The following is a 16,346-nucleotide window of genomic DNA, read 5'->3' as shown; positions in this document are numbered from 1 at the left end:
TCACACCTGAGTACCTACTTAAGATCATTTAATGAAACAAAATAAATAAATGAATAAATAAAATAATTCCTTCCAGTAGCACCTTAGAGACCAACTAAGTTAGTTGGTCTCGAAGGTGCTACTGGAAGGAATTACCGTATTTTATTTTACTTTATTTATTTTGTTTTGTTTCAACTACGGCAGACCAACACGGCTACCTACCTGTAACTAGAATCATTTAATGACTCAGATTTCTTTCTCACGCTATAAAGCTAATGGTTGTGGCATCTGAATGGCTATTCTTGCTTTTTCTACAGTGGGGACCACCTACCCATCAATTCCTCTCGGCTTGTTCCCTTCTCCTCTTATGGCTGCCCCCACAAAACAATCGCTTCTGCATCAGCTCCGGAGTTTACACACGAGATCACATTCTAAACCATGCCAGGACCGAAAAGCCTTTTGAACAGAGCAAAGCAAACACCCAAAAAAAAACCACTGGGATATCTTAATGGCAAACCTACAGCCCAGCAAGCCACACCCACCAGGTACCATATTCCTTAACAAAGCAAGTTCACCATCATTGATCCAAGAAAGAGACCAGGAATTTGGCTCACTGTTTTAACAAATCATTTAATTACAAAACATTGCTACGGAGCCGCTACAGAAGAGCTTCACCACAGAAACAGGGAGCTAAAAGCACCCCAAAGTCCGGGAAGGAAAAGTCCAAAGTGGTGGTTTTTAAGGAGAAGAGGCTGGCAAGGCCAACTTGTCTGGCAGCGCTTTGTGCCCAAGGTTTCCAACTCTGCTCCAGAGGAATAAGGAATTGGTCCACTCCTGTCTCTTTCACGGCAGCATCAAGAGGGATTTCAGGCAAGAGACGTTTCCCTTGTCCACATAGCCGGCTGCCCCTGCTCCAGTTCTGTCTTCTGCCACCCCATTCCTGCCAGTTCAACGAAGTGGCTCAATCCTGCTTGAGATGAACTAGCTCTCCTGACCCAAGAGAAGGGCAGCAGAAATCCCACTGCCCCACGGAGAGCAAAGAGACCCTCTTTTCATACGTCAACCACGTAAGGCGCCACAAGCTCCAGGTCCACCACCGACTCCTCCAGAGGCTGCTCCACATGGAAGTCACGCTGGTGCTGGGGGCCCTGGTGGGCTTTTTTGCCCCCACGCTGAGGGATGGGCAGCTCCAGGTGGTGGGCAGGCAGCGGGGGAGTGAAGAAATAGGGGTGCAACAGCGCCTGCAAAAGGAAAGGAAGTACAGAATGGTTGGGGCTGGATGAAGCCAAGGGCTGTGCGATTGCCATAAAACTTAGGGAACAAGCTGTGCTATCATAATGATTAAGGTTTTAAATGATAATTATAGGTTATATGTTAATGACTAAGTTTTAATTTGCATATTTCTTAACTGTAGCTATATCTGTACAGCGGTACCTCGGGTTACATACACTTCAGGTTACATACGCTTCAGGTTACAGACTCCGCTAACCTAGAAATAGGGCTTCAGGTTAAGAACTTTGCTTCAGGATGAGAACAGAAATCATGCTCTGGCAGCACGGCAGCAGCATGAGGCCCTATTAGCTAAAGTGGTGCTTCAGGTTAAGAACAGTTTCAGGTTAAGAACGGACCTCCGGAACGAATTAAGTACTTAACTCAAGGTACCACTGTATTGTCCCTGTTATAACCTAATTGCAAATTCAAATGTATCCCTATTGTGTATTATGACTTCCTTGATATTGTATGTGGGCTGGAACTGGTCTGTGACCGAAATAATAAATTCCTTCATTCAGGGGTGCAACAGCGCCTGGAGAAGGAAGTACAAAATGGCTGGGCTGGATGAAGCCAAGGGCCAACTAGCCCACCAAGCAAATCCTCCACCAAGAATCTATCCCTCGCAGAGCTACAGTTCCCAGCACCCTTAATAAACTACAATTCCCAGGATCCCTTGGGGGGGAGCCATGTGCTTCAAGCGTCTGGTGTGCCTGCAGCCCAGAAGCAGCCAGCAAAAAGAGGTCTCTGCCAGCTCGCAGGCTTGAAGGTGATGGTTGGTTTCTCCACATTTGCTTTAACACAAGGTATTCAGAGGTAAACCAAGTCGTGCATGGAGGCTGAAGCATGCAAACTGGGATCTCATCCATACCATACATTTAAAGCACATTTAACACACATTTAAAGACTTTCCTCAGTGAATCCTGGGAACTGTCCTTTGTTAAGGGTGCTAGGAATTGCAGCTCAGTGAGAGGTAAGCTACCATTTCCAGGATTCCCTAGGACAGAGGTTTTCAACCAGTGTGCCGTGGCCCCTTGGGTTGCCTTGAATGATGGTCTGGGGTGCCATGGGCAACCCTGGCCTCTGTCCCTCTTTCCTTCCCTCTCCTCTGATGTCCTCTTGTTTCTCTGCCTCCCAAAGGCTTGCACAGCTGTTTGTTGCAGCAGCCCTGGCTGCAAGCTCCCCAGGCGAATGGTGCCTCTGGAGCTGGCCAGGGGGGTGCTGGTTGCCAGGAGCTAAGACAGCTTTGGAGTAAGGAAGCAAGCGGACTAGGGAGCCCGGCCAGCAAGTCCACCAGCCCTTGCTGTTGGGAATGGACAGACAGGTCCCAGGCCCCTGTGGGGCAGTGTGAGAAGGCACCTCTCTTTGGGGCAGGGGCAGATCAGAGACCAAGGACGGTAGCAGTGGCTGCCCAGAGGACTCCCAAGGAGAGGGGAGATGAGGCTGAGGGAATGCGCCACAAAGGAGGGTGTTTGAAAAAGGGTGAGAGGCAGCAGGACTGCAAGAAGTTTTGCAAGGAGGATTGTGCAAAATATTGCAGAGAAGATTATGAAGAGAATTATTAGTTCAGGACAATTAAAAGTAATAGGGAAATTAAGAAATGTAGATTAAGTGATAATGATTGAAAAACCTTCAGATGTGGTTGATGGAAGTCCAAAACTTTGTATAAGATAAGGAAATACGTTATAAGATGGTTGGGAATGATATGTAAAAATTAATAAAAATATATTTTAAAAAATGAAAAAGGGTGAGAGGCTGCCAGCTCTGCAGGGTGGGTTCCTGAGCCCCACAGGGGTGCCACAGAAAGAATGTAGTTGGTCAAAGGAGCCACAGACTCAAAAAGGTTGAAAACCTCTGCGCACCCCGTTTTCTTCCTAATGGCTCAACAAATGAAACTGATTTGTAAAAATGTTACATGAAAAAAAAAGAACATGAGAGACATTGCACATACTTTTGTAAATCAAGAAAAGCTTTAATAAAAATACATTTTTTAAAAAAAACCTCTGAGCAATACACTTTTAAGTGTATTGTGTAGAAATGACCCCGGAAGCTAGACTGTCTCTTTCCTTCCCCTCCATTACCCTGAACCCCCCCCCCCCATTTCTTCGTTATCTGAACTTCAATTACTAATTGCCATTCATGCTTCTAAATAAATAGCCACATTCAAACCCCCTCCCTCGGGGAACATGGGAAAGCCAGGCCCCATGAAAGGCCAATGGAAATAGACTGGGGTGCCCTCTGGTGGCAATTTGGAGCACAACAACTGCCCTTTCCATTGAGTGTTCCAAGCATGTGTTGATGTGAGATGCATCTCCCCAGGCCTAGAATGCACGTACAGTGGTACCTCTGGTTGCAAACGGGATCCGTTCCGGAGGCCCGTTCGCAGCATGAGCAGAACACAACCCACGTCTGCGTGTGCGCGGGTCGCAATTCGCCGCTTCTGCGCATGCGCATGATGTCGTTTTGTACATATGCGCATGCGCAAGCGGCAAAACCCAGAAGTAACTTCCAGGTCACCGCGGGACGCAACCTGAAAACGCTCAACCTGAAGCAAACGTAACATGAGGTATGACTGTATTTAAAAGAGGCGAGTATTCACGGTGAAGGCCTCTTCCAGGACATCTGGAGAGCACATTCTAGAGGGGAATGGGGCACAGAATTCCCCCAGTTGCCAGTTCCCGATGCTCCCCAAAGGGACAAAAGGAAGGAACCACGTGGCAGGGACAACCCAATGCCAGGACTACGCCAAGCACCAATTCTACAATCATCCATCTGTGAGATTCCTGCTAATCCCATAGCTGGTGACCTGCACAGACCTCGGAGGCTCACAGAGGTGTGCAGGTCTGACTTCGCTATTTATTAAACAGCATTCAACTGAAGTATGGCGACCAGCCATTACAGTGGTACCTCGGGTTAAGAACTTAATTCATTCTGGAGGCCTGTTCTTAACCTGAAACTGTTCTTAACCTGAAGCACCACTTTAGCTAAAGGGGCCTCCTGCTGCTGCCGGAGCACGATTTCTGTTCTCATCCTGAAGCAAAGTTCCTAACCTGAGGTACTATTTCTGGGTTAGCGGAGTCTGTAACCTGAAGTGTATGTAACCTGAGGTACCACTGTACAGCGTGCACCCAGTACAGTGGACGTTTGGGTTGCGTATGTGATCCATGCGGGATGCACGTTCACAACCTGCGTGTTGCGATTTGGCACTTCTGCGCATGCGCAAAGCACAATTTAACGCTTCTCCACATGTGCGACCACTGAAACCCTGTAAATAAGTAAGTAACCTGAAATATACTCAGAGTCGAGAGTGGATTTCATGCTCTTTATTCAGCTCATAGTAGTGAGGAATGAAAGTTCCCCCAAAATATATGCTTTATATACATTATTTACACAATGGGCCCCACGTGATTGGCTAATTCCAGGATTCTCCTGTAGGCCAATCAGGTTGCGGATTCACTTCCACCTGGAGCTGGATTGGGTGGCTCCTGTGGACTAATCAGACTGCTGCATTCTGGATCCTATTGTTCTAGGACCAATCAGACTGCTGCATTTTGGATCCTATTCAACTCAGTACATAACATAACCCATTTTGGTACTTCCGGGTTTCGGAGGTCCACAACCTGAAAAAACACAACCTGAAGCGGCTGTAACCCAAGGTATGACTGTACTCACTTCCTACAACCCAACAGAATTCCTCGCCCTGTTCCCTGCTCTGGTATCTGCAAAGGCCAGCTAGGAATCTCCTTGCATCTCTTACCTGTGCTGCCTGAACACGCTGCTTGGAAGGATAGACCAGGAACTGTTTCAGGAGCTGCACGGCTTGTGGGGAGGCGTCGGGCACCACCTGCTCCAGAGGAATTGGCAGCTTCTCTTTGAAGGAAATCTTGTTGTAGTCGGGCAACTCTGTGATCTCCTGCTCCCAGACAGAAGTTGGGAAACGTGAGACCTCAAGTTTCTTTGTTTTTAAACTCACCCCATTCATCCCAGAGACAAAAGCACGGGATGCTGACCCACAACCCCTGGGGGCAATCCCATAACTACCAAACCCACCGGCCAGATCTTCTGGTTTGGGGTCCCAAGGACTCGGAGGACACAGCACAGCTGCTCAATATCGTTTTCTCCAGGGAAAAGTGGGGAGTTGTTGAGAAGTTCAGCAAAGATGCACCCCACAGCCCTGGTCAAAGAGAGAGAGGGTGGGCAGCCGAAGCAGGGTCAAAACAGAGGTGAAATGCATGAGGCTCAGAAACCAACCACATCCTTGCTTTGGGTTCTGCACTGCATATTCAAACTGGTGTGGAACTGGACAGTTTTGTACTGCTGAAAGGGTGTGAAGAAATTTTGGATTTCTAGCTGAGAGGCTTGATAGTTAAATAGGCACCAAACTGGCTTCGTTTTATAGTGTGTATGTCTTCCACACACAGAGACACCCCAAGCAAATCCTATGAAAGGTTTATGTAACCTGCCTTTTTTATTTTGTAAACTCCTTAGAAGCCTTTTTGGGCACTAAGCAGTACATAAACAAGTATTAAATGTGTTCCTCATGCTCACAAAGCCACAGCTGACAAGATTCCTTCTGCATGATGGCTAAACCAGTTGATCTCTGTTGTATATCATTGCCCTGAGGTTCATCTTGGGCTCCAATATAACTTTTAATTTTAATAATAATATTTTATGTATACTCCACCCATCTGGCTGGGTTTCCCCAGCCACTCTGGGAGGCTCCCAACAAAATATTAATACAATAAAACCTCAAACATTAAAAATGTCCCTAAACAGGGCTGCCTTCAGATATCTTAAAGTCAGATAGTTGTTTATTTCCTTAACATCTGATGGGAGGGCGTTCCACAGGGCGGGCGCCACTACCGAGAAGACCCTCTGCCTGGTTCCCTGTAATCTCACAGTGTGGGAACCGCCCGAAGGCCCTTGGTGCTGGACCTCAGGGTCCACGATGGGGGTGGAGACGTTCCTTCAGGTATACTGGGCCGAGGCCGTTTATATGTGCAGAAGCAACTCCAGGCTGATGCACTCACTAGCCAAAAGTCATATGTGCCTAGGAAATCGGGGGGGGGGGAGTGTTTCAGCAGCAACAGACACCCCCATTATCTCACCCCCCACATGCTGCACTGTTACTGGCTGCACACAGTAAATCTGTAACAGTTGCTTAGGAACTGCAAGACTTGTTCATTCACTACCGTTCAGGTCCACCAAGAGAAAGGTGGCTGGTCTGTCCTGCTGCACTGAAGACACCATCTGAGCCCTCCTCCTGTACGGAGTGGGATGAATTTCCCAGCCTTAGGAAGAGAGATTTGTAAGACAGCATGGGGATGGAAGGATTCTGCACAGCAGAGACGGGTGTTATGAGAATTATAAGGTCTAAGATATAAAATAAATGTACCAGGCAAACACATATAAGCCACATGTCTGAATCAGTACAGTGGTGCCTCGCAAGACGAAATTAATCCGTTCCGCGAGTCTCTTCGTCTAGCGGTTTTTTCGTCTTGCGAAGCAAGCCCATTGACGGCTTAGCGGATTAGCACTATTAGCGGATAAGCGGCTTAGCGGCTTAGAAAAAGGGGGGGGGAGGAAAAAAAACTCGCAGGAACTCGCAAGACATTTTCGTCTTGCGAAGCAAGCCCATAGGAAATTCGTTTTGCGAAGCACCTCCAAAACGGAAAACCCTTTCGCCTAGCGGGTTTTCCGTCTTGTGAGGCATTCGTCTTGCGGGGCACCACTGTACAGGAAAAATCCTGAAACCATTTTGTCTCTTCCAAATTGACCTCAAATATTCCTCTGCAAGGTCAAATGGAATGAGGAGCCTCCCCATTGTCTCTTTGCTCACAATTCCTGTCTTAAGGACACATTTAAGAGATGAATAGGGTGATCCTGTGACCTGGATTCAGGAACTGAGTAGTTATCATAACAAAGGAGTGGCCAGGATGCCCAGGTAATCCAATCAGCAAACAAGATAAAAACAACACACTCATATTTCTGTTGTAGTCCTCCCCTTCTCTGACGTACGTATGATGTATTGGGGGGTGGTCTTGGGCTCCAGGGTGGGCAGTTCAAAAGTCTATATAAGGGTTCTGGATCCTCTTCCTGCCTCCTGTGGGGGTGGGGAGCACCCTGTTGCAACACGTTTAATAAAGATCAGGCTTACTAGCTACTTTGCTTCTCAATATTCTCTGGTTTGTCTCTGTTATTTTCTCCTACCAATAGAGAACCTAAAAAAGGACTCTATATGGGCTCTTGGGTACCCCATAAGGGAAAAGGAGCAGGTTTTTTCTTATAACATGGGAAAGCTGTGGTGAGCCTTCAGGCGTCCATTATCCTCAGCAGACAGCATGGCCAATGGTCAGAGATGATGGGAGATGTAGTCCAACGACATCTGGAGGGCCACAGGTTCCCCATCCCTGCTTTGTAGCAAAAGACAGGGCAAATATACTCACCAGAGATCCACACCTTCATCATATTTCCGAGCACCGTACAGGAGTTCGGGAGCCCGGTACCACCTAATGCAGAAAGGTTAGGCGAGTCACATCTTTGAGCATACCAAAATGCATTCGCCTCTAGTGCTTCCCAGCTCCAGCTACAGTGGTGCCCCGCAGGACGAACGCCTCGCAAGAAGGAAAACCCGCTAGACGAAAGGGTTTTCCGTTTTGGAGGCGCTTCGCAAAACGAATTTCCTTATGGGCTTGCTTCGCAAGACGAAAATGTCTTGCGAGTTCCTGCGGGGTTTTCCCCCTTTTCCTAAGCCGCTTATCAGCTGTTCCGCTGATAAGCCACTTAACAGCTGATCACTAAAAGCCGCTAAAACACTAATAGCGCTAATCCACTAAGCTGTCAATGGGCTTGCTTCGCAAGATGAAAAAACCGCTATACGAAGAGCCTAACGGAACGGATTAATTTCGTCTTGCGAGGCACCACTGTACCAGGCTCAACACTAATCTCGAGAAACAGTTCCTGGCAGCTTCTTACTCCAATGCCATCAGACTCCACAGCGTTCTCAATGCTAAGCCAGACCGCAAGCGCCATGGAAGGAAAGCTGTTTCTTGTTGTGGTCATTCCAGCAGGAGCAAGGGGTTGGGCTCTCCCTTCACTGGCTTTATGCTCAGCCCACACACCCCTGCCCATCCCGACTCACCTGGTGGCCACTTGGTGGCTATACAGTCTCTCTCCATCGCTGGTGAACACTCTGGCCAGGCCAAAATCAGCAATTTTCAGCTGACCTGTGGAGCTGATCAGCAAATTGGCCGGTTTCAGATCCTGAAAAGGACAAGGAGGAGTTCAGAAATATCTGCAGTTTTTAATGGGGGAGCTGAGGGGCAAAGAAGAGTACGGCGCAAACAGGTGAGAAAAGGTGAGATGGGATCTCGGGGAGAAGAAAGCAATCTGGGAGCCAGAGCAGGCCTCACCCGATGCATGATGGAGTTGGCATGGCAGAAGTCCACCCCCTTTAGCAGCATGAGCATGTAGCCTTTGACTTGGGCCTCGGTGAGCGGCTGCTCGGAGTTGCGGATGACCTCTGACAAGTCGGACAGCATGTATTCGAAGACGAGCACAAAGCCTGTGCCGTGGGGGAAGAAATCCTTCAGCTTCACCACCTGGGGAGAGAGGGAGAAGGAGTTGCCTTCTGACTCTTCAATGTGTAGTAGACAAAAGGCTGAGAGACTAGAATGGGAAATCAAGTTGATGGACTATGCCGAAATGGCAAAATTAACTGGGAAGCTCAGGAATCAAAAAGAAATTTAAAAAAGAATGGGAAATGTTTATAATGCATATACAAGATCATTGTAAACAGGTCAAAACATTAGCAGGATTTTAAATACACGTAATGTAGCAGAATGTATAGATAAACTAGGAAGATGAAAACTGGAGAGGTATTGATATGCAATTGAAAACAGAATCAAAAGGTTCCATGGAAGGGATAGAGGGAAGTCAGAAGATTCAGAATAATCTCAATATTTGGATTTTGTACTGTTTTTTGATGTATGTTTATTTTATTTTTCTTTCTTCTTTAAAAAAATCAAATAAAAAGATCATTAAAAACAGAAAGAAAGAAAGGCCGAGAGAGAAATCAGGAAGTCCTCACAGGAACACAGGAGTGGAACTCCAGGTTTTGGGCAGCCCTTTCTGGACATAGCTGTCAACTTTTCCCTTTTCTTGTAAGGAATCCTATTCGGAATAAGAATTTCCCTTAAAAAAAGGAAAACGTTGACAGCTATGTTTCTGGAGATGCCGATGGGGGTCGAATCTGGGATCTTCTGTATGCACAGCAGATCCTCTACAACTGTGTCGCGGCCCTTGCCCCTCAAACCCCACCTCAGCCATAAACCAATGAAATGGCTTTAGGCACATCTTTGCCTCAGCATCAGCCCTACCCGCCTTCTCCAATATTTATTGATTGCGTTTATACCCCATCTATTTCTCCAATGAGGCATACAAAGTTATTCCCCCTCATTTAATCTTCACAACAACCCTGAGAGGCAGTGACTGGCCCAAGGCAACCCAGTGAGCTTTATGGACGACTGAGGATACGAACCCCTGTTCCTCATGTCCTAGTCCAACCTGCTAACAACTTCACCACACTGGAGACAATACAGTGGTACCTCTGGTTATGTACTTAATTCGTTCTGCAGGTCTGTTCTTAACCTGAAACTGTTCTTAGCCTGAGGTACCACTTTAGCTAAAGGGGCCTCCTGCTGCCGCCGCACCGCCAGAGCACGATTTCTGTTCTCAACCCGAGGTAAAGTTCTTAACCCGAGGTAATATTTATGGGTTAGCGGAGTCTGTAACCTGAAGCGTATGTAACCCGAGGTACCACTGTAATTGCATTGACCTACCTTACAAGTTTGCTTCAAGGGTTACAGAAAGGTAACATATGCAAAGCACACCTGAGCTCTTGAAAGAATGTTAATATGGTGAGGCCCCTCACTTCCAGGGTCTCAGGAGCTTTAATGTGGTCATTGTTTCCCAAAACAAACGCCGAAATTCTGTATCTGAAATTAGTTTGGCCAAACACAGCTTGATTTAAATGCTTTGGCGCAGCTTGGATTTTGCGAGCCCCTTTTCTTTCTTTGCTGAATTTGGAACTAGAAAGGGCTTGGAAAACGAAGGAGAGTAGGGATAAGCAAATACCTAAGGTCTCCAGTGCATGCATGGAGAACTCATACAGAGCTCCACGTGTGCAAGGGAACCCCATAAAGCATCAGACTGAAAACAATGAGCTACGCTACCATCAGGGACGCAGGTGGCGCTGTGGGTTAAAGCCTCAGCGCCTAGGGCTTGCCGATCGAAAGGTCGGCGGTTCGAATCCCTGCGGCGGGGTGCGCTCCCGCTGCTCGGTCCCAGCGCCTGCCAACCTAGCAGTTCGAAAGCACCTCCGGGTGCAAGTAGATAAATAGGGACCGCTTACCAGCGGGAAGGTAAACGGCGTTTCCGTGTGCGGCTCTGGCTCGCCAGAGCAGCGATGTCACGCTGGCCACGTGACCCGGAAGTGTCTCCGGACAGCGCTGGCCCCTGGCCTCTTAAGTGAGATGGGCGCACAACCCCAGAGTCTGTCAAGACTGGCCCGTACGGGCAGGGGTACCTTTACCTTTACCTTTACGCTACCATCAAGGTAACGCTCCTGACCAGATTAATTCCCCAATCCCAATTCCCCAGCAATCAGCATTTTCTATGTTTTTGGCAAAAACTATGAGCAATTCTTTATTTGGTGGTTTGTATTTCACAATTACAGCTGTGAAGGTATTCAGAGATCCTAACCAGTGCTTTTTTTCTGGGGGAAGCAAGGGTATACATACCCCTAAACATTATGTGAATCTTTGTACAGTGGTACCTCGGGTTAAGTACTTAATTCGTTCAAGAGGTCCGTTCTTAACCTGAAACTGTTCTTAACCTGAAACACCACTTTAGCTAATGGGGCCTCCTGCTGCTGCTGCACCGCCGGAGCACTGGGTTAGCGGAGTCTGTAACCTGAAGCGTATGTAACCCGAGGTACCACTGTACTATTACTCTCTCATGGGTTACGGCAGAGACTGTGCTGAGCAGCTGTCCTGTCAGACATATGGGTTATCAGTGTTAGGATTAAACACCAAGCTGTCACATTGTTCTGGTCCAAGCAGAAGAGGGAGCCAGGTCAGCTAGTCCCCCTATATTGATTCAGCGGTAGGGATATAGTTAGTTTTCTTAAAAATTTGTTTAGGGGTACTCTCATTTTGACTCAAGAAAATCACCATTTTATTGTTCAAATTGGGATAAATAAATGCAGTAAATAGACAAAAGTACAGTGGTACCTCGGGTTACCTACATTTCAGGTTACATACGCTTCAGGTTACAGACTCCGCTGACCCAGAAATATTACCTCAGGTTAAGAACTTTGCTTCAGGATGAGAACAGAAACTGTGCTCCGGCGGCGCGGCAGCAGCAGGAGGCCCTATTAGCTAAAGTGGTGGAACAGTTTCAGGTTAAGTACGGAACTCCAGAACACATTAACCCGAGGTACCACTGTAATGTCAACCACATCTCACAGCTAGAAATACATGAGCACCTTGTTTCATATGCTTTGAACAATAAACCTGCTATGTTGCTATGCTACAGAGCACGTCCTCTAATGTGGAATTGGATAATTTGCGTTTCAATGTGTGTTTTTCTTCTCGCCACCCCCCACCCCACTCCAAGGTCTCCATCCCTCATGTTTACAAAAAAAAAGCCTTGACACAAAGAGGGCCTGGATGAACTTTCCACTGATTTACAAGATTCCCTCATCATAACCATCAATCACTTCTGGTGAGCATTCACCATCTTCTGCCTCCCGTCTTTATGAAACAATTCTTATCGCTGTTCTTTTTCCGGGCCTAGACAAAACCTCACACAGTGCGACAAATATTTTAAAATGCAAACGTGCAATTTTTTTTAAAAAACAACAACTGGCAAACGAAAGCAGATTTGTCCAGTTGACACAATTTCATTTGCATCCTACTGCAGTAGCATGGAGTTCCAGATCCACAGTTTAAGAAACTAGCAGCTTTGGCCAACTAACACAACTTATTTCTAAGGCTATGGTAACCCAAACCACATCCTCCCTTCTTCTCAGCCTAAGGTAAACTGAGGTAAGGTAAAGGTAAAGGTACCCCTGCCCGTACGGGCCAGTCTTGACAGACTCTGGGGTTGTGCGCCCATCTCACTTAAGAGGCCAGGGGCCAGCGCTGTCCGGAGACACTTCCGGGTCACGTGGCCAGCGTGACATCGCTGCTCTGGCGAGCCAGAGCCGCACACGGAAACGCCGTTTACCTTCCCGCTGGTAAGCGGTCCCTATTTATCTACTTGCACCCGGAGGTGCTTTCGAACTGCTAGGTTGGCAGGTGCTGGGACCGAGCAGCGGGAGCGCACCCCGCCGCAGGGATTCGAACCGCCGACCTTTCGATTGGCAAGTCCTAGGCGCTGAGTAAACTGAGGTAAACACACACAAAAGAAATTCAAACCGGCTACTCACGTGTTGATTTTCCTCAATCTCCTGCAGGGCTTTGATCTCCCGAAGTGCTTGATTGGGGATCCCATCCTCTAACTTGCGGAGAGCCACCTTCTTCAGGGCAACAGTCTCACCTGTCTGCAGTGAAAGAAACCCAAAAGCTCTCTGCTCCCCTGCTTGACTCATTCTTCTCCCAGAGCTTGAGAAAAATACCAAGAGTCAATCCCTGGTCAAAGGTGAGACCCCACTTACTTCTATGTTCTTGGCTTTGAAAACGATTCCATGGGCTCCTTCTCCAATGCGGCCTAGGATGCTATATTGGTCCATGGTGGCCTCTATTTGTAGAAAAGGGAATTCAATCACAATGCAGGATTTAACTTACTTCTGCAGGGCCTGTAAGACAGAGCAATTCCGCCTGGCTTTCAATTTGTTTTTTTTATATATAATAGATTTTATTAAAGTTTTGAAGGTTACAGAAAGAAAAATAGAAAAAGTTAAACAAACAAAGCACAAAAACAAAAACACAAATCCAACCTTTACATAACTTTCTTTCCTTTGCTTATTTCCTTGACCTCCTCACACCTCCCTTTTTTGTATTCTAGTTCAATTAGATATTTCAGCAAATCCTTTCCATCTTTGTTTTTATCCTAAAAATTTATCTTGATATACTATAATTTTACATTCTCCTCTTTCACTAATTACCATTCCATTTTTACTTAATCCTTTATAACATTTCTGCTAAAACCACATAGCTTCATTCCAACATCCTTCTAACATTCCTTAATTTTACAATGTTTCTGTAGATAAACTTTAAATTTTTTCCAATCTTCTTCCACCGACTCTTCTCCCTGGTCTTGGATTCTGCCAGTCATTTCCGCCAGTTCCATGTAGTCCATCACCTTCATCCGCCTGGCTTTCAATTTGAACTTAGCCTCATCTTTGATTCCTCTTCCTTCCCTCCCCCTCCCCTTTTTATGAAAATTACCCACTCTGGGATCCCACAGCTAATTCTCCCCTGGTCTCCTTGTTGGCCCAAATAGGACTAATTCAGCCAGCTGACCCTGGTGATCATCTAATGTTTATTGGATGGATTTCCCCCCTAAATTGATATTTGAATTCTGATTTTATTATTATTCACGTTTTATACTTTATTTTATGCTGTTTTTTGTTGCAACAATTGTTTTAAATTTGTTGTTAGCTGCCCTGAGCCCGGTTTTCTGAACTGGGAAGGGTGGGGTATAAATAAAATTTTATTATTGTTGTTGTTGTTGTTAATGCATACACAGTGGTATGTCTCAGCCTCAGATCGCTATAGCTGTGTCTATACATACATTTAATCCTATACTATGCATTTAATCCAATAGCAGATCGTTGCAGGGCTACAGATTTCTATAGGGATGCCTACACAATAAATGTAATCTGGTTCCAGATTGTCACACTAGTGCAGATATCTATAAATATGTCAAATTTAATTTACTTCCACAGGTCTCCAGCAAAAGTACTGAAATTGTATGAAGGTATGCACAAAAGAAATTGGAAACACTTCACAAAATTACAAGTCTATTTGCGGGAAGCCAAAACTGTTAAGGGCATACTTTCCAGGGACCTGTAGTTTCTCTTTGCAGAGCTACACCCAACACCCTTAAGAGGTCCATAAATTACCATATAGCATATATTCAACACAAAAAACAGTGACAATTTGTTGTTGACAAAGGACAGCTGGACCTCTAAAGGCCCCCATTACCTTCAGTAGCTTAGGGCCTCATCAAACCTAAAATCCGACCCTGGCCATGGTTTTACAGACTTTTACCACATCCCTCCTGCTGCATTCCCCCCCCCCCTTCTCTCAATGGAAAAGCCCCCCTCCGCTTCAGCCCCACAACATCTCCAGAACTAACCCCACAAGGCAAGCCCTTATCAGTGGCGTAGCGTGGGGGTGCAGGGGGGGCCGGCCGCACTGGGCGCAACATCTGGGGGTTAGGGTTAGGGGGCGCAAATCCACGGGTTAGGGGGCGCGAATCCACGGGTTAGGGGGCGCAAATCCACGGTTTAGGGGGTGCAAATCCACGGGTTAGGGGGCGCAAATCCACGGGTTAGGGGGCACAAATCCACGGGTTAGGGGGCGCGAATCCACGGGTTAGGGGGCACAAATCCACGGGTTAGGGGGCGCGAATCCACGGGTTAGGGGGCGCAAATCCACGGTTTAGGGGGTGCAAATCCACGGGTTAGGGGGCGCAAATCCACGGGTTAGGGGGCACAAGTCCACGGGTTAGGGGGCGCGAATCCACGGGTTAGGGGGCGCAAATTACTTGCCTTGCCCCGGGTGCTGACAACCCACGCTACGCCACTGGCCCTTATCCCTGCATGGGATGGGATCCAACATTTGCAGAGATATTTCCTGTCCTGGGTGGGGCCAGCCTTGCTTGCAGGAACACACCAGGAGGGAGCCCTGGAGGATTCGCACTCAGCACTGAGCTGAATCTGGGGGACCCCCCCCCCAGCACAGCCCCCAACCAGCCACCCCCACCCCCCATCCCCTCCCATCTTGGGCCCCTGCTAAACTCAGGAACCTGCGCCTGGGGGAGCTCAGCTGGGACACCCACAGGTACAGGCACAGATCCAGCTGCAGCATCCCCGCCAAGGACCCACTGCCAGCATCATCACCTCCTCCTTTCCCATCATGCACCTCTCCCTTCCACTTCACCCTCTGGGGCTCAGTCCTGGTGGTTCTCAGACGACAGCTCAGGTTCTCCGTTGCAGCCGGCAACCTCCTCCCTCTGCGGGGCGAAGGTAGTGGAAATATATATATATATATATATATATATATATATATATATATATTTAATACATATTTATTAAAGTTTTTTTGAATACAAATGCATAAATAATAAACGACATTACTTATATCATAACATAATTTCGTCACTACTTTGGACTCCCTCACATCTCCCGCTCCCACTTACATTGTTACAAAAAAAAATTTTCCCAGCAAATTACCCACTTGTTTACAATCTTATCTTAAGGTAGTGGAAATATATAGTCTCACATCCCCCCCCCCACACCTTTTATAGATGTGGGGGGCGGAATAGAAAGCTGGACGGGCATCATTTCCCCCCCACACCTATTTTTTCCGGGCGTTCCCAACCCCCAGGCTCCTTTGCTTTTTATATATACGATTTTTATTAATTTTTCTGCTTTACGATTTCAGATCAACGTTTTACCTACTCAAGATATCAGCGACTTCCCTTCTTCTCTTCCTATGGTTCATTTTGCATATATCTTATATCCCTGCATATTTCACAAAAACCGTACCAGTCAGTTTTTCATTATTACATCCATTAAAACTCATTTACACTGTTGAATTTATCTTAATGCTGCCGGTATTTTAATAATAATAGTAAAAGTAATTTTTTATTTACACCCCACCCTCCCTGGCCAGAGCCAAGCTCAGGGTGGCTAACACGAGTAAAATTACAATAAAAACATAATGGGGGGGGGGAGGGAAAAAACCCAATTTAAAATACAGGTTAAAATACAATTTAAAATGCAGCCTCATTTTAATAGTAGCCCATAGATCAAAACCATAAGGGGAGGGAAACATAAGGGTTAGACTGAGTCCAAACCAAAGGCC

At 46.8% G+C, this 16,346-nt stretch overlaps 1 protein-coding gene across 8 annotated transcripts; it reads right to left on the bottom strand.

The window, feature by feature from the left end:
• Positions 1-589: 589 nt before the first annotated feature.
• CDK20 (cyclin dependent kinase 20) lies at positions 590-15,438 on the bottom strand. Of its 8 annotated transcripts, none has more exons than XM_079960120.1 (9): positions 15,380-15,438; positions 12,968-13,050; positions 12,740-12,853; positions 8,661-8,849; positions 8,390-8,511; positions 7,695-7,757; positions 5,299-5,422; positions 5,006-5,161; positions 590-1,220 (listed from the first exon to the last, which is right to left on the bottom strand). In XM_079960120.1, exons 2-9 carry the CDS (start codon positions 13,040-13,042, stop codon positions 1,032-1,034), a joined length of 1,032 nt encoding a protein of 343 aa, XP_079816246.1. In that variant the 5' UTR covers positions 13,043-13,050; positions 15,380-15,438; the 3' UTR covers positions 590-1,031. The 8 variants fall into 8 exon arrangements, with proteins under 8 accessions (XP_079816246.1, XP_079816242.1, XP_079816245.1 ...); XM_079960116.1 differs by having other exon boundaries at positions 15,319-15,408; XM_079960119.1 differs by having other exon boundaries at positions 15,325-15,407.
• Positions 15,439-16,346: the final 908 nt, after the last annotated feature.

Source organism: Podarcis cretensis, assembly GCF_951804945.1.
Source record: "Podarcis cretensis genome assembly, chromosome: 17".
Lineage (NCBI taxonomy): Eukaryota > Metazoa > Chordata > Lepidosauria > Squamata > Lacertidae > Podarcis > Podarcis cretensis.
Note: the sequence above shows the minus strand (reverse complement) of the source record. Positions and strands in the feature narration are given on the sequence as shown.